Here is a 25,362-nt window from a genome sequence, read left to right on the forward strand (position 1 = left end):
TCCACAAGACTATGAAGATTGAAGAAATGACCGATGTTTTCTTTGTCGTTAATTCCTTCCTCTAACAATAAATCAACTTCTAGAATTGTTTTAAGTCAAACTATTTTAAATTTAATTATCTTTATACACAAGAGTAGCGAACATTTATGATACTAAATATTGTATGTAAATATATTTCATGGTACATTTAATAACGCTTTTTTTATATGTTTTTATATAAATCTAAATAGTTTGACTTCAACAACTGTAATCTAAGAGACCCTAAAAGCTGTTTTATTTGGACATAAAAGCTGTTTTATTTTGGACGTAAGGAGTACCTCTTTTGTTTTATTTTGGTTTCTCTTGCAAGTCCCATCTGGCACCCGGGCCACGTCAGAAAAAAGCGGCGACGCGTGTCGGCCCAGCACGCCGCCATTGGTTCCTTTCTCCCCTACGCTTATCCGCCTATCCCTCCCTGCGTTCCGTCTATAGGAGTCCCTGCCGCACCAACCAAAGGTTTATCTCGTGTACAAATATATCTCCAATTATATCTCCTAACAAAATAAAGTACAGCTAGCCTTGCTTTAGAAATACTAGTAATGATAATATATACTGCAAGTCTTATCTATTATCTTCTTACCTCAACTAGATCGATGCTACAAGAGACGGTTAAGTTTCCTTTAGATACATTTTCCAGGGGGGGACGCTTTTGAATGAAGTAGGTTGATCCGGTAGCTAACTTCATTGAGATGTGAAAATTTAAACATGGTGCGTTCAAACTGATGCCCCGCAACATTGCCAAAAAGAAAGGGGACTAAATCAAACAGGTTGCATTCAACAAGCACCATCCTTCTTGAAAGATTTTTCAGCAGGCACAGGCTTGAAGTTGAAGTTACCTACACTCTTGCTAAACCCATGTTCACACAGGGTCAAATATCTATCGCCCTTTTCCCTTTACCCTGCTGTCACGGAACTCTTTTGTTCAGATCATCAAGAATTCAAGACATCTTCACCCCCCTGGTTTCAGCTAGGCCCAGCCGTCAGCGACTAGTCGGCACCGTGCAGCCGGGCCGGCTAGGCGAACGCGCGCGCGGTGGGCGGCCGGCCGTAGCCCGCACCCCGCACGCAGGCAGCGAACGTGGGGGAGACGACCACGGGAGGCTTGCTTGACGTGTCAGGCGAGCAACGTAGCCAGCAGCAGCGTCTCGCGGCTGCCGTGCGCGGGCTCCGTTTCGAACGGGGAGCGAGCGCGTGCCGGCCGCGCGCAACTTCTGCACCTCCCCTGTTTCATTTCATTCGCCAGTTGTCTTTCCCGTGGATCCCTCGTCGCTCGCCCTTACCAAACTGGGAGGCAACCTTTTAGGCTGGCCATGTGCCCTTCACTACTACCGTGCTATATAGTTCGTTCGTCTCTTGCGTTGCGTGACATCCTTCGCATCGCCAACCTTTCCCTTAAGCCTTAATGTGTCCGTTCACCGGTTATTTAAATTTCTTAACGAAATTCCCCATGTGAATGAATCTCACCAATTTGTATCGAGTTCCCCAAGACGCCCAACGAAAAGAGAACTACACTACCTAGTTACCTGTGGTCCACGGGAACAGTAATGATGGACACCTGAGTACGTACACGTATAGGGTAATAGCTTGATTGTAGATAATTAGCTCATTGTTTATACTACTAGCTGTACTACTTAATCATTATTACTGGTAGAGATGTATGTATGGCTGCTAGAAGGCGCGGTTAGTTGAACCACGACCCCGCTACGACTTACTACGAACGAGCTGCAAACGCCCATGCCTTCCAATCATTCCTAACCCTCCCTCCCCGAAAGAGAAGCTCCAGGCCGGTGCCGGTCCATCTCTGCTGACACAAGATGCTCCTCCGGTCGAACAAGGCCACAAGGGAGAGCCAGCTGGCTGCAACCGTCCCATTCTCACCCAACCGCATCCTGAGCTCATCCACAGAAAACGGGAAAACGATAAAAATTCTTCCACGAGGCCAGGGCCAGGGCGGGAGGGACGGAGAAAACGAGAGCGCCCCGGAAAGGCGTCCGTTCGCGGGCGAAACCGGGCATTTCCACGCGCGCGGAGGCCCCGAGCCCCGGAAAACGGCGGCGACTCCCACATCGGGAACGCGCCGAGGCTCCGTCCATGGCGTGTTCACGTCCTACGGTCCTAGCGCGCCAGAAGCGCGGATGGAGTTGGTTATTAGTTGGCGCTCAATTGGCGGCGACGCCACTGCCACTGCCGCGCCGCGCCGTATCCATTCCAGTTCCAGGGGGGTGTGAGCCGGCAGGGCTTGAAAGCACCGGGCCTAAATGCCCCGATCACTGTCGACGCGTAGCACATACCAATTCTCCAGCTGCAGGGGCCTCTCGTGTTCCGAAAGTCTAGACCATGTATTCAAGTGTGCTTTAGGACCACCCTTCTTGCTCTCCCCTTGCTTCTGTGATTGGTTAACCTTCTCAAAGTGGACCTCTCAACATACTCCACCCCACCCCAGTCTCTCTCTCTCTCTCCACCACATATCCGGTGGACAGTTGTAGAGAAAGAACAGAAAAGACCTTGCTAATCATGTTACCATGTGTGTTAACAAATCCGAACCGAGCAGAGCACATGCCCATCCACGTTAATACAAGAGCAATAGCACCAGATCGATGCCGAACATAATTACGCGTTAGGGGAGGGAAACTAAGTTAAGTATGTCTCGCTCGCTAGCTCCCTCCCTCCCACATGCAGCCTTGTGATGAGTATGTTTTCTTTAACGTACGTAATTGCGTCGAGTATGTTTCATCTAACCGCAATCAATCATAGAACGCTTCAAAAAATAGGAAAGGTCACAGTCGCCTCAGATCTGTGCTGCACAATAACGACAACAATAATAATAATGTCAGCTTGCATTGGGCGAGCTCGTATTGACGGAGGCCCATCTGTTGGATGGTCAGAATCGGCTGGTGGTGGTCGCCAATCCCCCTCCCCCCTCCCCTCCCCCCCCCCCCCCCCCCCCCCCCCCCCCAAAAAAAAAAAAGGAAGAGGAAGATCAATGCTATGGTCACTCTAAATAATGCATGCAACAACCATATTGAAAATTATCTCTGTTCTATCTACTAGCAGCAGGACATTATAACAAATCCGGTCCGGATGGTCGAAACTCCAATGATGAAGTTTTGAAGCACATAGCAGCAGGTTCTAATTCAAACCCATCCATCGGAAATTCAGAGCACTGAAACTAGCGGCTGCAGTGCACAGTACATACATGGGTGCTCTATGCGAGGTGAGATGAGATCAGAGAGCAGAGCATAATCATCGGTACTCTACTGACCGCGGATCCTAGGGTACTGCCAGAAAGTATTAGTAACAAATTGGGAAATCATTAAGAGATTTCTCCCCTCTAATTAGGGCCCCATCCATGGGGGGAGAAAGGGAATAATGAGGCGTGCATCACATTGGTTGTCTACCCTGTGGAGAAGTAGCTGATGCCACTGATCTCACCAACTTCCCGACTAAGACAAGAGATTGGGGGGAAAGATGCATGCGGCCCATTTTACTATTATATATATATACTAAATGCTAGTACTAGCCAATATTTGTTTTTTCTTTTGTAGTAGTATAGTTTATTTCTCATAAATGTTTATAGTGGAAATGAGCCATTGGATCATTGGGGTAGGAGGGTTCATGAGAGGGTTTAACAAGTGAAGATGGCTCACATGGCAGGTGTGAGCTCCAGTGGGCTGATCACATGCTTATCAAAAGGGGCTTCTTTCTTGGTTGCTGCCTTGGGGGGAGTGGAGGATCTTGTCCCTGTGGGTGCAAAATCTACTCTAACCTCTACTTTTCCAATTTAAAATCTGCAAAATCAAATATATTTAGAATGGTTAAGGTTTTAGTGTCGTTTTGGGTGAGTTCAGACGGTACTATTGTTTTTTTAATGAAAGGCCAAGATGGTACTATAACAATTGTGTATACAAAACAAAAAAAAAAACATGGCATATCAGATAATATATCATACCATCGACTAAAATTGCCGCAAGATGTTATTTCTGCATCCATCAGGAACCACTGGATTTGTGGGGATTACTATTGAGAGTGACGCTTATCTTTTCGCTAACAGCGCGACGGAAGGAGACCAATAAGTTGACTTTTTAAGTGAACATCTCCAAAAATGGCTGAATCTTTTTTAGCAAATACAGGACACATGATTATTTTATCAGTAATGGTGCCCTGTCACCTTGATCTGGATGTGATGCCTAGCTATCTCCTAGTACCTAACACTGCCCACCAGTGCCATTGTCGCAGAGAGATTAACAATGTGAGAGCTACCTAGCTAGCTTCCCTACTCCAACTAGCATGAGTATACTTCCCAAATTCCTTGCTATCTTTTCAAAGCAGGATGATAGTACTACGTGTAAACAAATGCCCACTTGATAGATCAATATTTTTGTTGTTTAAAGCAAAGACAAGATATTACAAAACTAACAGTCTGGTTTTCTCCGTATATATTAGTGAGAAAAGTAAGCCGTCATGTGAAGGGAGCTTCATGTCACATGCTACTCTACAAGAACAGGTTGTTGCTTGCTGGAGGAACAGGTCACGCTTATGATAAGTCACCCCCACCCCTAGCTATCTAGCCCATGAGATCAAGGTATCAAACAATTAATATGGATACATGGTCTTTCATCTCCATTGGCCTTTTTTTTAACTCTCCTTTTTTGTTGAGCAAATGTAGCCAGGTTGGGAAATCACATGGACTGATCGATACGCTTAATGTACATTACATAGAGCTGTAATCAGATCACATGCATGCAAGGTAACAAAGAGGAATTATTCCTTCTTTAGAAATGATGGAAAATGTATTCTCTGGACTGGACGCTGCTGGATGTTTATTGTCTGGACGCTTAATGTTCATGGTTGCCGTTGTTTTCCTCTAAGAAAAAGTTCATGGTTAATGTATTCAGCTGAAAAGGCATATTTTGCTAAACAATATGATTGGATGTGTATTTTAAAGGGCGGTCGATCCAGATCCAATATTATCGCTAGATCTCTTCTTATTGAACTCGAAAGGCAAAGATACAAAATCAGCATGGCAATAATTGAGGAACATAATTTCAATTAAAAGAACAAAAAGGTAATAAATCCATATAAATTGGGTAAAGTACACTTTACAACCCTCAACTCGCGCCGAAGTTCGATTTTCAACCTTCAACTATGAAACCGGTCAAGAAACACCCTCCAACTATCAAAACCGGACAAATTTGGTCATCGGCCGGTTTCAAAAGCGGTTTTCTATTTTCGGGAGGCGCCGAAATTTTATATTATTTTTTCGAGCATCTTAACGTTCTCAAATGAAAAAACTCAAAACTACAAAGTTGTAGATCTCATCGAGGTCTACAATTTACATATAAAAATTATCTTCATCCGACATCGTATTGAAGGATTTTCTATTTTTTTGAAATTTGAGTCTCATCACGCGACAAAACGCGTGATGAGACTCAAATTTCAAAAAATAGAAAATCCTTCAATACGATATCGGATAAAGATAATTTTTATATGTAAATTGTAGACCTCGATGAGATCAACAACTTTGTAGTTTTGAGTTTTTTTATTTGAGGACGTTAAGATGCTCGAAAAAATAATATAAAATTTTGGCACCATATTTTGTCGCGTGATGAGACTCAAATTTTAAAAAATAGAAAACCCTTCAATACGATGTCGGATGAAGATAATTTTTATATGTAAATTGTAGACCTCGATGAGATCTACAACTTTGTAGTTTTGAGTTTTTTCATTTGAGGAAGTTAAGATGCTCGAAAAAATAATTTAAAATTTCGGCGCCTCCCGAAAATAGAAAACCGCTTTTGAAACCGGCCGAGGACCAAATTTGCCCGGTTTTGATAGTTGGAGGGTGTTTCTTGACCAGTTTCATAGTTGAAGGTTGAAAATCGAACTTTGGCGCGAGTTGAGGGTTGTAAAGTGTACTTTACCCATATAAATTTGAAGGAGTACTAGAGTTTAGGAGTAGCGTGCTGACTTCGCAGGCACTTATTCCACTTTGTGTGCTCCCTCTTTTCCTTAGTTCAAACGGACCTTAGAAGGATTCAGGAAGGGTGTTGTATCCTTTAATCCTTTCTTTTCGTGGGTCACATCCAACCCATCTGTTTCGTAGGGGAAAAGCGTGGCGACGAATTTACAGCTAAATTGACTTGTAGTGATTACTGACTACCTGGCGTGGAGTACAGTTGTGACTTAGTGATCGAGTGCAAGTGGGGGTTGGTTCGAGGAACCAGCTGCAAATGCTAGTTTAAGCGGCTGCTGTTGCATTTGGATTAAGCTGCTATAAGGTGTGAGATTAGATTAGATTACTAGCAAGGCTGTCTGATGGCTGATGTGTCCATGCAGAGATTCCATCATGCAATGCAGTCCCAAAGAGACCCCACATCTAACGGCACACAATGAGAGCCGACAGATCCGATAAAGAAACAACTGTGCTTCGAATTCTTGTTGATGCGTGATTTGTTTCTATTTATACAGCCGTGGATGGACACTGAGAGAGAGACAGAGGCAGTGAGAGACATCTGCATGGCGAGTTCTGTAAAAGGCTGTTGATCAGGTCATGTTTGGATCAAATAGATTGATATGGTTATTTTGACGCAATGCTTGCATGCAATTCTATAAAATTTCCTGCGTTCCAAACAGAATCACTGGATCTATTGAAGGCCCAGCAGTTCTGATCCCTGAAAGTTTGAGAATTTCGCGTCCCACTTCCGGAGTGGATGGATACGGACAGAGGCACAGAGCCTCCGCCCGATTCTCATCCATATGTCGATCCATGCATCCAAGTTGGAGCCAATAATTCGTCGCCTCCAAGTACACATGGACGCATGTGGCATTCAAAACATTTCTCTCCCTTTTTATTCCAAACTAAGCTCTGGGGAAGCTGGTGCTGGTCCCCTCCCTGAGGCCTGAGTTCCCTCCCATAGCCATAGCTCTATCCCTGATGCATCTCAGCGCCTAAATAGCCAAGCCACCAAAGCCGATGAACCCAAACGGGAAGAGCGAGGTGGACTGGTGCCGGGCCAGTGCGGCACACGTGCCGACGGAGGAGGAGGACGCTTTGCCGTGCCAACCCAACGCAACCCCAGCGAAAAAAAGGGGGATGGCTGGCATTGCCCAGGTAGGTTTAGGAACGTGACGGGCGGCGGGGCGGGGGCCAGTCGGTGGTGGTTTGGTGCCAGTGGCAGCGGCAGACCGAGCACCAAGTGCCCTTGGCGTCATGGGAGTCATGTCACGTACTCATGTGTCGTTGCCGTCCGCGTCCGCTCGTGCGCCGCGCTGTCCCGTGTGCGCTTCCAGTTCACTTCAGGGCGCGGTGGCGGGGCGGGGCAGCCCCAGCCCGGCCGCCCGGCGTGGGCCAAGCGGGACAGGGTGTACCCAACGTGCTCGACGCGGTCCTTGCTATGGGCCACGGCTGTTGATTAAGCTAAATTTGCTCACACCTCCTGTTTGGATTGTTTAATCAGGCGAGGTTGCATATGCTGCTCTTCGATGTTGTAGACGACTGGAACACCAAACATAATACTGCTCTTTGATGTTTTCATTTTCGATGTTACAACCTGACACCTGGAATTTATTTGTTAAATGTCAGGCGCCTCGATCAACTGCCAAATTTGTTAAATCTCGCCGTCTTCTTTTGTTTCTTCCCTTTGGTGACCGCGATGGTTTTACCGGGGAACAGAGGAAATGAAATGTGCCGAGTCGGCGTCTCAGTCTGAGCCTGAGGGGAAAGAGTGGAGCGTCACGTAGCCCCGGCGAGTGGTCCATTGTCCCTCTCTCTAGCTAGAGAGGAGAGGCCTGACGGAAGTGGTTCCGGCTGGGTTGGGGACGGATGGGGATGGTGGCCGTCCAGCTAGAGCCGGAGAGCGACAGTTTACGTTGCGTTGGGTTGGGTACTACTTGGGTTAGGTTAGGCGCCAAGCTCCTCCATCTCCATGCATGTTGGATCCAACCACAGAACCACGCCTTCTTCTTCAGGTAAAACCTCAATTTAGGCCACAGCACAAGTGGACAGACAGGCGGCCACTTCACGCAAGGAAGGAAGAAGCTGCTGAGCTTGTTGTTCCTCCTCACAAAACCGCCTACTGCATTCAATTCCAGGGCACATTCAGCAAACTGAAACTTCAACCGATTTGAAAAGCAAAGGCGAAACCCAAATGTAGATTTTTTGCTTGGACTTTGCTGCATAAAAAAATCCTAACGGCAAACAATTTGATTAAAAGAAATTGGCCAAATGATCCAATATGCAAGCTTTGTGGTATTGATCCGGAAACACCGATACATCTTTACAAGGACTGTACCTTTTCAAGGCAAGTTTGGTCCTTCATCAAGCCCTAGTGATTGGTACTGTCGGAATGACAGGATCCCTGCACAACTACTGGCGAGAGTGCAGAATTAAGACAGACCAAGATCAGAGAAAGACGTTTGATGGCATTATAATCTATTTTTGGTGGAATTTATGGAAGGAAAGGAATCGAAGAACATTTCAGAACAAGTCGCTGCAGCCTAGTCAAGGTGGCACTCCTTTGCAAGGAAGATATAGAGCAATACCAGTTGGCAACAAGATTTCATGCTGGACCACGACATGAGTAGTTCTAGCATTTGGTCACTGTTCGGTTGGTCCTGGTTTTGTGTTTTTTCGGCTTCATGGTGTTTTTCTAGACTTTAAGTTGTCGTCCAGGTAGTCATCTAGTTAGGGTTGTCGGCCAGTGTGTCGTGGTGGCGGTGAGCTTGGTCTTGCATTGTTTGTTATAATTCTTTTTTTTTCTTTTGCTCGTTTAATAAAAAAACCCGGTAAATCTCTTGCCGCCTTTTTTTAAAAAAAAATGTGCGGACCTCGAGTCCCGATCGTCGTGACAACGACGGACGACGTATGATGTGCTGGTAGCAAAAGCAGCGCGCGGCATGGTTCGCCGGTCCGCCGGAGCTCCCCGGTGGTAGCTTCAGGTTCTCGTGGCGAGCCCGCGCGCGCGTCGGGATTGGCACCTGGCAAGAAGTGATCTGAATTGGAGTGGAGGGACGGAGGAGGACCACCGAGGGAGCCCGCCCTCCTTTCGTGCTGGTTCCAATCATCACATCTTCAGGAGGGACCAGTGGACACCGTTCCTCGAGCCTGCCTTCCATCCGTTCCTTCTTCGTTTGCGACGCACTGCACGTGACCGTTATCGTCTCGTCCGTTTTTTTCCCCTTCCCCGTTTTTTTTTTTGAATTCTATGTCATGTTCGCTTGAACTTATTTGGCACTATTTTTCAGTCATAGAACTAGTGTTTTTCTTTCACAACATTTCAGCATAATATCAGCATAAATCAAATTTCAGTATACAAAGGAGCTTCTGTTAACCTCCAATATACGAGAATTCACAGTTCCATTATCTTGAAAAAAAAACAGAGAGAATTCACAACTAGGCCGAGGAGTTGGCCTCAGACGCGTATATAAAGTGGGTCTGAATGAAGGTTTAAGTGAACTGAGAACGCCTAGAAGGATTCACACTTTTTCCAAGTTTCTACCGAGTCGTGGCTCGGCTGTGTTTATTTGCCTATAGTTCCTGTCATATCAGATATTTAGACACATGTATTGAGTATTAAATATAAATTAATTACAAAACTAAATACACAGATTAAGACTAATTTACGAGACAAATTTTTTAATCCTAATTAGTCCATGATTTAACAATATGATGCTACAGTAAACATGTGCTAATGACGTATTAATTAGGCTTACTAAATTCATCTCATGGATTACTAATAACTTGTGTAATTTGTTTTATTATTACTATCGGAACACTCGATGTGTAATTTGTTTTATTATTACTATCTGAACACTCAATGTGACACCACCATGTGACATCCAACATGACAACCCCACGTGACACCTAAACTTTAGTCCTTGAATTTAAACATCTCCTAAGGGCTAAAGTTTAGATGTGTTACATCGGATGTCACAAGGGAGTGTCATATTGAGTGTTCGGATAGTAATAATAAAACAAATTACATAAGTCCTCGGTAATCTGCGAGGCGAATTCATTAAGCCTAATTAATCCGTCATTAGCGTATAGTTACTGTAGCATCATATTGTCAAATCGTAGACTAATTAGGCTTAAAAAACTCGTCTTGTAAATTAGTATCAATCTGTGTATTTAGTTTCGTAATTAATCTATATTTAATACTCTGTCAAGAATATGTCTAGACATTCAACGTGACTGGAACGAAAGTTTAGGAGAAACAAAAAAAACAAGGCCAGTCTAGGGCCTCGTTCACTTTGCAAAAAAAAAGTGAACCCGATAAATAGTACCACTTTCGTTTTATTTGGCAAATATTGTCCAACCGTGGACCAACTAGGCTCAAAAGATTCATCTCGTGATTTCCAACTAAACTGTGTAATTAGTTATTTTTTTATCTATATTTAATACTCTATACAAGCAGCTAAAAATTGATGTGATGAAGAGAGAGTGAAAAAACTTGGAATTTGGATGACATCTAAACAGGCCTGGGACGTGAGAATTTCTCTGAGCTCCTGTAAGGAATAAATAGCTTGTTGTACCTTTTTTCCTGTGGTCTTCAAGCCCTGAAGACAGCAAAGTGAACTGTTGAGCATAGTTACCTAAGCATTGTATAGCCCAAGGCCCGCGTGGGGGCCTGTACCAGACGCAGCTATGCAAGACGCCAAGAGCAGGCGCGCACACAGGTCCACTGCCTCATTCATCGCCAAACAGTGCAATTAGTGCCACCCACAAACCGCTTGTCATTCACGATCTAATCACCCAATCTTGCCGGCCTCTCCGATCAGATCAAGTACACAGTTCAAACGCTACACCGGGCCCTATGGTTTCACCTTTTGCACAGAGCCTCAGATGACAGACCACCTGACTCCACAATGTAGTAAAAGGAAGGAAAAAGGCTAGTCCCATATCAAACGTACCGGCCTGTTCGTTGATTGATTTCTGAGCTAGTTTAAACTGACTGGTGCTGATTTGTTGTGAGAGGAAAACACTGTTGGTTGGTTGGTTTGGGCTAGCTGAAACCAACCAGCGAACAGGCTGGTAGTGCATTACATCATAACAGTGTCGTTAATTCTGGTGCTGGTTTGTTGTGAGAGGAAAACACTGTTGGTTGGCTGGTTTGGGCTAGCTGAAACCAACCGGCGAACAGGCTGGTAGTGCATTACATCATAACAGTGTCGTTAATTCTGCTTAGGCCAGTCTCAATGGAGATTTCATAGAGTTTTATGGACATTAAATATGCTAACATGATACTGTCTTGATGAAGAGAGAGAAGATAAAAATTTCATAGGAGTAGAGAGAATTTCATGGGAACAAAACTCTTTTGCACTGTTTTCAAAATATAGGTATGTTGAAAACTGAAAGATGAAACCCCACTAAGCCTGACCTTGTCGAGCATAAATACAACCACCCTACAACTCGGAAAACCTTGCGATCTATGCTGTTGCACGGAGGGCAGACCACCATACTCCGCTGCAGTAAACAGAGGCAGAGGGCTAGTCGTAAATCAAGCACAACTGACAACACAAAAGCTCTGCTCCATCCGTATCTGCGTCGTCGTTACCTTCACTTCTCAGTTATCACGCATAAATACAACCACCCAAAGGCTCAAGGAAACTCTGGAATTTCTGCTAGACTTACGACAGTACACAGACTACATAAAATACACCACTTCCTGAATAATTGTAGCATTGACGGGAAAGGGGAAGGTCATTAATACTACAAGGGCATGAAAACCGCTGATGGCACAACAAACCAGCAAGGCCAGGCCTGGAAGCATTTTACACAATGAGCATAGACGACATGGCAGCTTCTGGCCACGGAGAATCATTGAGAAGATGAGCTACCATATTGCCATGGGTTGTACTCGATTGAAGTGACATCTGTCTCGTCGGTGACATTGGAGCTGTCTATGGCAGCCCGGTGGTCTGTGTATTTGCCGTTGTATTCATAAATTTCCAGGTCACCCCACGGTGTAGGAGCAACCACATCTGTCATGTTGAACCATCTTGGAGTAAATTGCTCGCCCTTGGCCCCTCGAGTTCTTTTCTCAGCTCTCTGTTGTTCCTCAAGCCTGAAAGTTTGCAGAGAAACTCAGGGGTGATGTCAAAACTGAAGGCAGGCAAACAGGCCGTTCTAAATTCCAATTACAATCACAAAGCAGAGTAGAGGAAAGGGGAAAATACCTGCTCTTCTCTGCGCCAGACTTAGACATGTCACCCTTCTCGAGGGCATATCTATCAGGCCTCAACCGCGAATCAGATGCCAACAGCTTCTTAGGTGCCGTGTCGAAGCTGTTTATTTTGTGTGCAAAGTGTGTGTACTGATACTTGTCGCCCTGTGGGGTAGGAGCAACTCTCCAGATCTGCAGTAAGTTAAGTATGACCAGTTCAGTACATAAGTTATCCACAAATATGTGACCGGCATCACATCTGCTGGATATATAACAGAAGTTATCTATAGTAACAGAAAGTGAAAGAAAGTACGACCTCCTTCAGCTCCGTGCCTGGAAGAGGATCGCCTTCTTGGTCACATGGTTGGCAACTCAGAGACTTATTCCATTTCCCTGTAATCATTATTTTGGGTTCTTCTGCTGCACTGTACACGTACCCATCCACCTCGTAACGGCCAGCCCTGAAATATTAGGATAAATTGAGACAAGCCTTGACAAAGCAATACAAACTGGATTGAGAGAACTATAAGAAAATAAAAAGAACTGAATTAACTGCACGACCCTTCCAGCAAACAGTAATATAATAAATGCATAAAGCGAGTTAGTACTGAAATTAAATAATTTGGCAATAGAAACTATCAACAAACCACAAATGCAAGAATAAATTGATGGTCAATATCATACCCAAACCAGCCGCATGGCTGGAAATATAGCACAACTTTGTCTCCAGTTGTCAGGTTTGTCATGACCATCTCTCCAGGAGAATCAACCCAAGTGCGTCCAAATATCAGGTTGTTAACCTTTGTTAGCGGTGGCACCAAATCCAACACGACACCAGATTTTTTAAGTGTCACTCTAGTCCTGTGACATGGAAATCATATTACAGGGGTTAGATTTACTGAATTACAAAACTGGTCCCAATTCAGCCTTCAAAAAGGCTTTGCATTTTATTCCACTAGCTCAGATAGCTCAAAAGACTTTTAAGGCATACGGATCTCCAAGAAATAAATACAATTCTAACAATTCACCTTCCAACTGGGTAAATTTCCACTGAATTTCCCAAGAACTTGGTCTTCAACTTAGACGTGATATCATAAGTAAAATGTTCATTCTCGCAGTGAGCAACACCCATTGGGGGATGATGGCTTACCTGACAAAATAAGGGTACAAAAATGCATAATTAGCAAAATTTGTTGACAAAGTTGTCTCCATTCAAGATATCTGCAATGACATTCGTATCGCCGACCTGCTCAGCAAGAAATGAAATGCCTTGGTGGTTAACCATCTCGTAAGTCTCTCCAAGGATAGGATTAAAAGGCTTCCATGTGCGTTGATATGCAAAGTACACCGAAACAGCCCATGTAGCTGAATTTTTTTTTTGATTAAGAGCTCAGTCAACCATGATATGGCATAGAATGGTGCGCAAATTAAAGGAAGGAGAAAACTCACAAGCATAAACCATACGCATGTATGGATCCTCACATTCATCTGCTTTGTCTAACAATTCACAGTATTCCATCAACTGCATTCAGTAGGAACATGTAAAAACATTAGCATGAATCATCACATGAAAGATAAAGACAGGTTATTTTCTGTATGGGGCTCATTAAAGAATAGGAAGATACTTGTACAGTTGTATCACATACTGTGTGACTAAATCAAAACTTCTAACACCATCCCCAATAACAGGGTCGCATTAAATTATTTAGCTCCATGTTTTTTCTTTTTTTTTTCTCGAATACGCAGGAGATCTGCATATCAATATATTAAGAAGCAAGGGGTTACCCAAACCACAACACCCAAACTCACCATACAGCTAGATCACACAAACAAAAAGAAAAAGAAAAAGAAACTTGCCAAAGACTACAAACACCAAACAGCTTTGACCAACAAACTAACTAATGCTGGACCCAAGGACGAGGAGATGAGAAACCCCTCGAGCCCCAGCTAAACACCAGAAATGTAACTCCTCCCTGATGAACTCTAAAACTCCATTCAAAACTAGGCGAGATCCCATCAAACACGCATCAAGATCACAGAAACACGACATCAAGAGTTTGCCATACAAATAATTGCTACCAAACAACCATAAGGTAGCTTGTATAGGTGTTCTAACCTTATACATAAATATTTGGTGAAGGAGAAAATTGCTACAACATTGTATACAGTTTATGCATAAAATATTTTTTAAAAGGCGACAAGGACCAAACAATTGCAGACACATCCTTCAGTTGTAGATGGGCAGTGTAAATCTCAATAAGTCTAATTCAGAACATAGTACAAACCTCGGCCATTTTCTGAAGCATTGTCATTGGCTCAAAAATTATGACTGGAAGTGTCACAAGTGATGTAACATCTGATCCTATGTACTTGTGCATCATCTTCCAATAGCTATCACGATCCTGCAAATTAACCGCACATGCTTGTTAAAATCGTGATCCTGAATCGGATCGGAACTCCAAGTATAGGATCGTAAATAGTAGGATCATAACTACTACGATCGTGAAATCATAGATTCTACTAAACATAATCATATAATAAGAAAACAGGATTTTTCATGAGTCAATAATGTAGTGAGACTGCATTTTAGAGTATAACCTTCAATATCCATGTTCATCCCAAATTATATTTGTCAAAAGGTACAGTATTTAAACCAAGTTACTCTCTACTTCATGACCTAAGAGCAAGCCTGCAAACGTAACAGGACTACTATAAACATGTGGTTGTGGGAACTTTTTGTCTAAACTGCTGTTTAGCCAATTGAAACGCCACAGTGGCCAACCATGTGGCATATTTAAGAGTTTTGTGACATCCAATGTGTAGAAGTAGAATATAGCTGTGAACTTTTTCTGAAACAAAAGAAAGGGAAGTGAAACTTAAGGAACTAATTTGTCAGGAAAAAAAGTGCATTTTCTTCAGCTTTGACTTTGAGGTATCTTTTTAGTTCAGTAAGCTGATTTGAACAGAAAATTTTACATGAAATTTACATTTGTTGATGCTATCCGACTTTGCTCCACCAGATTGAAAAAAGAACAGACAAAACCAATCAATTTTCCATCAAGACTGGATATCCATGCAGAACACCCTCCCAATTTGCAGGTATTGTTCAAATAAAATTTATCCTCACGACTCTCTAGCAATACATTATTCGATGATGATTCGCAATTCTTTACCTCCTGCTTCCATCGTCCCTTCAAAGCTTCTTCTTCGGCATCATCTGTGCCTCCATCGGGGTTAATAACTTCAAGGCCTTCATAACCAAGCAGCCTACAGACATTGCATAACAGCTGTTACAAAATGGCAAGTAACAGAAACCCGTCCTAATTACTACAGCACAATATCTTTACATAGGATGCCAGTGACAGCTCATTGACCACATGCATTTCATGAAAATTCAAGTCTACAAAGGCAAAGCCTAAGAACAAAGTGGAGCAAAAGGCTAAACTTAGGGAAAAGCAAAGAGGCAACAGATGTTGACCATATTGAAGCAGGCCGAACCAAAATCTAGGAGGAACTGTTGGCATCGAATTCAGTACAGATCACATCATAGAAATAGAAGCTCCATATTGCGCATGTACATACCGTGTACACTTGAAAGCATCACATGTTAGATACTAGATACATATAAGCAATTATCATTCAACCAATCATCCACTTCATTATCACTCTAAGTGAGAATATATGGAATCATATAAGTAGCACATATATCACTGTATCATAATTCGAAAGCTACTGGTCGAATCATAGCATATACAGTTACTAAATACCGAAGCTTGGAACTTAAGCGGAAACACTGGACTCGCAGTTCACCAGGATCACCCGGCGGAATCAGCAGCAGCAGCTGGGATCCGACGCAGGAGCATCAGATCACGGGGTGGGGAGGCCACGATCACCGCCGATCAGCTCGGGGAGAGCTCTAACGGGTAGCTCGATGCGGATCTGAGGGGAGGAGAGGAAGCAGGTGGGCAGAAGACTCACCCGTTGACGGATTTGTGGACGGCGGTGCCCCAGCTGCGCATGCCGGCGGCGAACGACGAGAAGAAGCCGCTGCCCGAGGAGGCGGCCCCTCCGCCCTGGTCCTTGGATCCCATCGCCGGCGATCTGCGGGGGGTCAAGCGAGCCGCGGCGCAGCAGAGAGAGCCGCGCGCGTGGGAGGGAAAGGCTTAGGGTTTGGGTTTGGGGAGGCGGCCGCAGCGGCTACCTATAGGCGAAGGAAGGGGAGCGGAGCGGAGCGGCGGCCGCGATGGCGACGTCGCCGCGTGGAATACGAACGCGAGGAGGAATTTGGAACGATCTCGGGAGGACTAGAGCACAAGGCAACGTGGTATTAACGAACCGGGCCGGGCGCGGCGCAACGTGGGTGGCGAGATGACCACGATGCCCTCCTCAACTCCATGATCGTTTGTTTGCACAGGTAGTTCCAAACTCTAAAAAGATGGATTTCAAGTCCTACACCATTTTGAGAAAAGGAAATATTTTAGAAGATCTGATGACGAATAATAGCTTATGGGCCTGTTTGGTTGGCGGCCAAAACTTGCCACGTCTGACCTTTGGTAAACTGTGGCTGGCATAGAAAGTGTGGCGAGCAAAATCGAAGCTAAACTTATGGCAAGTTATGGCACGAAAATGAGTCTATGACATATGGGCAGGGTGCTAGGAAAGTTCGGCGTGTCATAACTGTGGCAGTGAACCAAACAACTGCCAAAGAAAATATGGCATGACCAACCTTTGGCATGACAAGCTTTGGTCTCCAAACAAACACGCCCTATGTGTGTATAAATTTTGTTATTCAAGGAGAGCAATTTTAATCGTCGTGTTCGCTTGAACTGCTTATCAGCCATGGTACAGTGTCATTTAAAACAGCATCAACCGGCTTATCAGTCGAGGACGAATGATTTGAACCTCAATATGACATTTTTTATTGGACACTATGTTAAGCCAACTCTGCTAAGCCTAAGCATAACCTTTCCTTGTTGGAAGGGAATAAAGTCAATGCGGAAACAGGACAGCGTTGTTTCGTTATTGTGATGATTCCTAATGTCCTGGCTGTGTAGAAAATCTGTGGATCCTTCCGGCCTTTTGAGGTGGTGCACAGCACGATCATGCCTACATCGCACAGTGCCAAAACGGCAAACCCTTCCCCGATTCCTCTCTCGCACAGTCGCACATGCGAAGGCTGGCCAGTGGCCAAGTGGCCACCGCGGCTGCCGCCGAAGCTTCGCTGGAAAAACGTTGGGGCCGTGAGCGTTTCTGTGGGCCAATTGCGTACGCACGCGCCGCCGTGTTGGACGGGCTATTGAGTAGATTATCCAGCCCAGTAGGCCCAGCCAGACCTTCCCGTTGGGTCAGATATGTTTGGTCCTGGCTTCACGTCACCGTGTTCTCTCTCTGGCCCATATCGAACAATGCTCTCGCCTGTCCGGCTTCTTTTCGGCATTGTCCATTTCTAGGCCCATGATGGAGCCTTGCCGCGTTACCGGCGCCGGTGCGCCGCTGAACCTACCGTGCAGCCGGAGGCGGTACGTGATCGACTCATCGCTATCGCCGGAGGAGGCTTTAAGCACTTGGCGGTGATCCTACTGCAATTGAGCACCTCATCGGAGTATGGGACTGACGGCCAGTACTAGCAGTGGTCTGTCATCAACCGACGCTGCGATGGGTGGTTGCCGACTGGCGACTGCTACATGCGATGACCTGACGTAGCGGCGTGGCGCCGCGACGCTCGCCAGACGTGCCCCGTGTGACCCGTGAGTCGGTAGGCTTGTTGTAGCTTGACGTTTTGGCTTACTCCGGGAGCTAGGCGCACGTGTCACGGGACGCAGGGCGCAGGTCTCACCAGGATGAACTGTCGACACAAAGGTTGTTTAACACTGAAAGCACAACGTCATTAAATCATGTAATATTCGCTCTCACGGAGAACCTGAGATATTACTAAAATTCTTTTATTTAAAGCACTAGGCTACAGGGCCTTTCACATGTTCCTATATAAAAACCGATGTAAAAGCTATATCTAAGTTGATTTCGCACGGTTCCGCTAAAGGCTTTGTGTGTGTGTGCCAAGACCGGGAAGGGACATGGTGGACACGGCGACACGGGCTTCTCTGTCCATAGATCCATCACTGCCAGGGGCTACGACTCGACGTACGCCCTCAACACCGGTGACACACTTCGGCGCCGAGCGCAGCCTACAATTTCAACAGCGATGGATGATTGCACGTTGATCTGCAGCTTCCATGGCCCATGGACACAAGCCTGAAGGTGGAGCTCAACAAGCAATCAGACATCAAGGAGTGGTCAGGTTAGCAAGACTCCAGAGTATGCAACCGCGGGAGCACTGTGGTCAATAACGAAGATTAAACCATTGGCAACTATTTTTAAAGGATCTAGATGGTTAGAAAGGAAGAATAACCTATAAAAAAAATCTCTACAATTAAACAAACACTAGAGTAGAGTAGATAGCATAATAAGCAAGTCCAATAGCCACTACTTGTTTAGCTCTATTTCACCCAAATTCAAGCCTCATAAACAAAGATGAATTCCTACTTAGAGCACTCAACCACATACAAGTGTCTAGCCACTACTCCAGTAGTCCTAAACAAGTAAAGCCACCCAACTGGCTACTCTACTTACCAGCACTACAACTACAACTAGAGGGCTAGACTAACAAGTAGGCAACTACTACACAAGCCAGTAAACAATAAAGTAAATGGGCAAGTGTAGTAAAAATGCAAACCAAACCCGAGAAGTGACAACAAAATTTATCTCTTAGGTTTAGTTGCTTATCGGCAACCTACGTCCTCGCTGAGGCGAGTCTCAATGTGATAATTCGCATACTAACAAGCCGCTCAAGCTTGACCCTCAAGGTGGGCGTCGCAAGAATGAATCAATCAACAAGGAGCACACCAACTAGGCTCGAGCTTTTCACTAGAGTTGCCCTTCGCGATCTCCCGCAGGGTGAGCACAAAGAGACCCTTACAAATCACTGGACGGAGGCGGCCAACAATCATCGATTAGTCCCTCAACGATCCTCCAATCACCAGGGTGTCTAGGTGGCAATAACCACAAAGAGTAACAAGAAATCCAAGGTTTAAATGGTGAACTAGTGCCACTAGATGCAAATCGACCAAAACAAATGCACTAGATCTCTCCCAATCTCACTTTAGATCAATCAACAAGCAATGAGATAAAATGAAAGGTGTTTTTGAAGAGCTCAAGGGAGTGTGTGTTCAGTTGGGAGGCCAAGAGACGCCAAGGGACGGCCACACCCTACAGAGACGTGGGAAAGGCTCATTACCAGAGAAGATGAACTGAACCTTAGGTTACGAACATCCAACAACTACAAATCAATCTTAGAAACCTTGGCCTAGTGCTTTACAGTGGTACTCTTGGCGCAAGCACCAGAGAAACCCAGTGCCTACCCAATGCCTCAAGCTGCAACAACTGGCCGTTAGAATTCAAACGCAGTTTCTTTGGTGCCTCTTTGATGTGGCGCACTGGACATTTACAATGATGCCCGGACCCTCTCGGGTTCCGACACCAAGAACTCGAAGGGGTCACCGAAAATCTCCCAAAAATCTTCGGTGACCACCCACCAAAACTCAAGTGATGGAGTTCAAATCTTACGGACATAAGGACCTTGCTTACTTTCTCCAATGTGGTCAATGGGAGTACCACCAAACATTTCTGGTGATTACCCTGGTGCATAGTTAAAACCTCACACTAGACCTCTTTCTTCGGTGCCCCCTTGTCGGTGTTTTCGGACCACCGACGAGTAAATTTGTATTTACATGTCTGGCTCGGATGGTGTGCTCAGAGGACACAAGGGTTTATACTAGTTCAGGCATAACATCCCTACGTCCAGTTTGTTGCTGCTCATGTTACCGACGCTTGGTTTGAAGTAGGGGTTACAGATAGGTGAGAGAGGAAAAGGATCCCAAGTCTCTGGTGGAAGGAGTGAACGGGTGCTACGAGCTCGATTACTGCTCAGCCGTGTGCTTGTGTCATGCTCTTGTATTTTTATCTCCTGGCCCGACCCCCCGATAGGGGTGCCCTGCTAAAAGGTCCTAATATGGCTAGAAGGGGGTGAATAGCCTATTCAAAAATCTATAAACCAACTAGAGCAATTTGATTAGTATAACAAAAAGCAAAAAATAAACTTGCTCTAGCTCTATAAGGGTTGCAAGCCACCTATCCAACAATTCTAATTGTTATGATCACTAGACACACAATTTGCTATGTTACTACTCACTAAGAGCTCTCACACTTGCTACACTAAAGAGCTCCACTATATGAACTTAAAACAACAAAGTAAGCTCTCATTTCTAATTACACTAAAGAGCTTGCCACAACTAGTTTGCAAGAATAGAAATGAGTGAGTAGGGTGATATACCGCTGTGTAGAGGAGTGAACCAATCATAAGATGAATATTAAATCAATCACCGGAAGAATACCAAAGGGCAAGAGACAACTAATTTTCTCCTAAGGTTCACGTACTTGCCAACACGCTACGTCTCTGTTGTGTTGACCAACACTTGGTGGTTCGGCGGCTAAGAGGTGTTGCACAAACCTCGTCCACACAATTGGACACCGCAAGAACCTACCCACAAGTGAGGTAACTCAATTACACAAGCAATCCACTAGAGTTACCTTTCGGCGCTCTGCCGAGAAAGGTATGAATCCCCTCACAATCACCGGAGATGGCCACGAACAATCACCAACTCATGCAAATCCTCCTCTGCTACACCAAGCCGTCTAGGTGGTGGCAACCACCAAGAGCAATAAGCGAATCCCGTAGCGAAACACGAACACCAAGTGCCTCTAGATGCAAACACTCAAGCAATGCACTTGGATTCTCTCCCAATCCCACAAAGACGATGAATCAATGATGGAGATGAGTGGGAGGGCTTTGGCTAAGCTCACAAGGTTGCTATGTCAATGCAAATGGCCAAGAGAGTGAGCTTGAGCCGGCCATGGGGCTTAAATAGAAGCCCCCACGAAATAGAGCCATTGGCTCAATTATTAAGCAGACTGAAAGGTCCTTGTGTGGTTTTAGTAATTGAGTGACAACCTAGGTAGATTAATTGTGTTTATGTGAGGTACACAGGTGATTAGTCCACAGGTACATGTATGTGAGCAACATATGCCATGAAGGTGGAAATGGCTTAGAGATGTTGCAAAGCTCACACATGTGAAGATGAAGGAGCTCATTGCACATAAGACATGACATTGAGTCATGTGATCAAGGTGGAGAAGATCAAGACAAGACTTGGTTTGATGGACCGGTTGCAAGCGTGAAAGGCAAGTCGGAGGCTTTGGAGCGATGGACCGCGTGGCGGTGAAGCTTGAGCAAGACTTGGCGCTGATGGACGAGGGCAATGGTGAAAAGCAAGTGAAGTCAAGATCGATGAACCAATATGATCACGTGATGATATGAAGTGGATCATATCATTGTTGATCGTGTTGGTGCATGTGTTGCATCGACATTGGAGGAGATGGAATGGAATGCGCAAGGCAAAGGTATAACCTAGGGCATTTTATTTCACCAGTCATAGGTGTGTAGAGAAGTTGATGACCGAGTTTAGGATAGATGGTCATACTATCAAGAGGGGCAAACTTGTTTACATATCGGTCATCTAGTGCCACTTGAGTGATCTAACTTTGCATCATCGCTAGGATTGAGTGGCATGGCAAATTGAGTGGCTAATCCTTTGGGAATGATTGTAAAAATGCTAACACACATACACATGGTGGTGTACACTTGGTGGTGTTGGCACATTTATAAAGGGGGGTGCCCGTGGTGGGAGATTATCGGCAGTCCACCGAGGGGGGTGCCCGTGGTGGTAGATTATCGGCAGGATGTGTGTGATCTGGAACCAGATGGTGACACAAGGCGCAGAGACAACGATTTAGACAGGTTCGGGCCGTCTGGTCGACGTAATACCCTACGTCCTGTGTCTTTGGTGTATTGTATTGAGGTGTAGATGGATTGTCCTCTTATCGATGTCCCCTGAGGGGGACCCCTGCCTCTCCTTATATACTCCGAAGAGACAAGGTTACAAGTAAAATATCCAATTTGGTACTATTACAATATCTAATACGACTTGTAATCTTGATGTGCACGCCTTGATCTTATGGGCTAGGCCACCTCGGATGGTGCGGACCATGTACCATCTTGTGGTACCCAGGGGTATATCCCCCACAGCTAGTCCCCGAGCGCCATGTATTCTGATGCGACACGCCGTTTTAACCTTCTCCGAACAGTGAGGCTTGAGTTCTTGACATCTTCGACCACCGTCGTCACCGGAGAAGTAGGTTGTCCAAAGAATGTATGGTGCTCTTAAGAAGAAAGAAAAAGATTTCCGTCCTGGGAAGTGTGCCCACTTGTATTTCTGAAAAGAAATGTAAGTGCGTCTTGAAGCGTAGCGTCTTTTATCATCAGATCAAGCACATTCACCGCAAGGTGAAGTGTGCCTACTTAGTCCCCGAGCCTGGTGGTAGGTGATGTAGTCACGTGGTGCCAGGGTCTAAAAAGAATTCCCAGTTAAATTGAGAATCCAATCGTCGTACAGGCGATACGAGATGCACCAGCAGGTGCATCGTACCGATGTAGTCCCCGAGCTTGCTGGAAGGCGAGATATGAGCCTTGTAGTAAGGTCTAAGTGCGAAAAAATATCCCCAACTGTATGCGAGTTGCCTGTCACATGTAGTCGAGACGCAAAGTCCCCGAGCCGTGGTCGGAGAGTGGTCGAGGCAGTCCCCGAGCATAGGTCGATGAGCGAGCAACGAAGTCCCCGAGCCGTGGTCGAGGCAGTCCCTGAGCACAGGTCGAGGAGCGAGCGACGAAGTCCTCGAGCCATGGTCGGAGAGTGATCGAGGCAGTCCCCGAGCACGGAGTGGTCTGGCCAGAAGTCCTAGAGCACGGAGTGGTCTGGCGAGTCCTCGAGGATCCCAGAGCACGGAGTGGTCTGGCGAGTCCCCGAGCACAAGGGTGGTCTGGCGAGTCCCCGAGCACAAGCGTGGTCTGGCCAGAGTCCCCGAGCACAAGCGTGGTCTGGCCAGAGTCCTCGAGCACCGTAGTGGTCTTGGCGAACCCTGAAGCATGAGCTCGCTGACCGAACTGTGTTCCTGAAAAATAAACACGGAGAGCGGTGGTACATGATGATGTACGAAATATATTGACCTCTCTATAGGAGGTGAAGTAAACACTTGGTGTTCGGTTGGCGATGAATTATACTTGGTGTAATATTCAAAAAATAACATTAGCTGTTTTTAGCCCTTTTGTTATGTAGAGGCGTAGCGCGATGTATTAACCTGTCCTGAAGAATGTGCCAGCCCTGGGCTGACCAACATCTCGTAGCGCGAGGTACGGAACGCTGCCGCGCGTAGAGTGCCAGTGTTACCAGGGAGCGACTGCCGACTACCCGTAGCGCAGAGGGCGGACTCTCATGCACGCATGGGGTGGAGCCGAAGACAGTGCCGGCTCTGGGATTCTCAAGCAGGAAGGAAAACGTATCGGCGAACCGTTGTAAAAACTTATACATGTTTTGGATTGTATGTATGGAGAAAATTCGACGCGGAGCGCACCCTTAGGGTGGTCGGCGGAGGTGTACGATGATCGAAGAAATTTTCAATTAAAAATAATACTTAGCTTTATTGACGACCGGTGGGAGTAGTCGGCGTGTTGCGATGTTCGAGAGATGGCTTGGCGTGTCGTTGGCGATGAAGTTGTCCGGTCCTCGAGCTTTTTGACCTGTCGTCATGACTGTGGTCGCGATTGTTGTAGCGCCGTTCTTCGCGGCGATCATTATGGTGACGTAGTCTTGTGGTCGAGGTGGTCGGAGCTCGGCGGAGCTGCTCGGGACGTGGTCGACGTGGTCGCGGTCGATGTGGTCGGAGCTCGGCGGAGCTGCTCGGGACGTGGTCGCGGTCGACGTGGTCGGAGCTCGGCGATGCCGGTCCACGTACGTGTAGTCGATCTGCTTCATACGTAGATGTACCTTCCTTCCCGATGCATGTGTACAGGCAAGTCTCGGTAGCTTGCATGGCGGTGTAGATGCAAGTACGTAAAGCAACTTGATTGGCTTGCATGCCTTTTCATATGTACGTGAGCATGTACAGATTAATTGGCTTGGCTTGCATGACGATCTAGCTTGCTGGCTTGTTGTCGTTCGGCTGACGCAAAGGCACGTAACCATGTATGTACTTGTCCATACCAAATCTATCAGGCCTCACGGACTCAGTGATAGGCTCCTCGGCGACGCGAAATCAACGGGCTCCACGGAAAACAGAACGGCAACGACAAAAAGAGACTCTAGGCAGTACGAGATGTAGCAGATGCGGTGCACGGACTCGCCTGGATCTGGCGCCTTGTACTCGTCCGATGCCTTCACCAAGTTAATGGGAACCTGCTGGCCCCACCTTAACCGGAGTAGATGTCGAGTTCGATTGTTGCACGACCACACGAATCTTTGATCTGGGTTGCTGGTCTTGGCACGGCGACTTGAGTTCGGCAGCAAATCTCCGTGTTGACGTCGCAGGCAAGATGAAAGTCGATCTCGCCAGGACGTAAGTCTTGAGATCCCATCTGGTTCACCATGGATCAACACGCACACCCCTAAAGGGGGCCCCTACCTGACGCGCCACTGTCGACGAAATATGGTCGGCAGTCCACCGAGGGGGGTGCCCGTGGTGGTAGATTATCGGTAGGATGCGTGTGATCTGGAACTAGATGGTGACACAAGGCGCAGAGACAACGATTTAGACAGGTTCGGGCCGTCTGGTCGATGTAATACCCTACGTCCTGTGTCTTTGGTGTATTGTATTGAGGTGTAGATGGATTGTCCTCTTGTCGATGTCCCCTGAGGGGGACCCCTGCCTCTCCTTATATACTCCGAAGAGACAAGGTTACAAGTAAAATATCCAATATGGTACTATTACAATATCTAATACGACTTGTAATCTTGATGTGCACGCCTTGATCTTACGGGCCGGGCCACCTCGGATGGTGCGGCCCATGTACCATCTTGTGGTACCCAGGGGTATATCCCCCACAGAGATGAAGTTGGAGTTGATGTGGATCAATTCGGCGATGGAACGGAGGTGAGAAGGGTTCGAACTCCACTGGCAGAGTGTCCGCCCGTAGAGTGCGAACAGTCCGACGGTG

The 25,362-nt window shown here is 46.0% G+C and overlaps 1 protein-coding gene across 1 annotated transcript; it reads right to left on the bottom strand.

The window, feature by feature from the left end:
* Positions 1-11,562: 11,562 nt before the first annotated feature.
* On the bottom strand, positions 11,563-16,510 carry LOC136533601 (oxysterol-binding protein-related protein 3C-like). The gene is made up of 10 exons (XM_066526156.1): positions 16,179-16,510; positions 15,374-15,467; positions 14,486-14,602; positions 13,650-13,722; positions 13,447-13,565; positions 13,229-13,350; positions 12,885-13,061; positions 12,517-12,661; positions 12,214-12,392; positions 11,563-12,101 (listed from the first exon to the last, which is right to left on the bottom strand). Exons 1-10 carry the CDS (start codon positions 16,289-16,291, stop codon positions 11,855-11,857), a joined length of 1,386 nt encoding a protein of 461 aa, XP_066382253.1. The 5' UTR covers positions 16,292-16,510; the 3' UTR covers positions 11,563-11,854.
* Positions 16,511-25,362: the final 8,852 nt, after the last annotated feature.

Source organism: Miscanthus floridulus, chromosome 2 (assembly GCF_019320115.1).
Source record: "Miscanthus floridulus cultivar M001 chromosome 2, ASM1932011v1, whole genome shotgun sequence".
Classification (NCBI taxonomy): Eukaryota; Viridiplantae; Streptophyta; class Magnoliopsida; order Poales; family Poaceae; genus Miscanthus; species Miscanthus floridulus.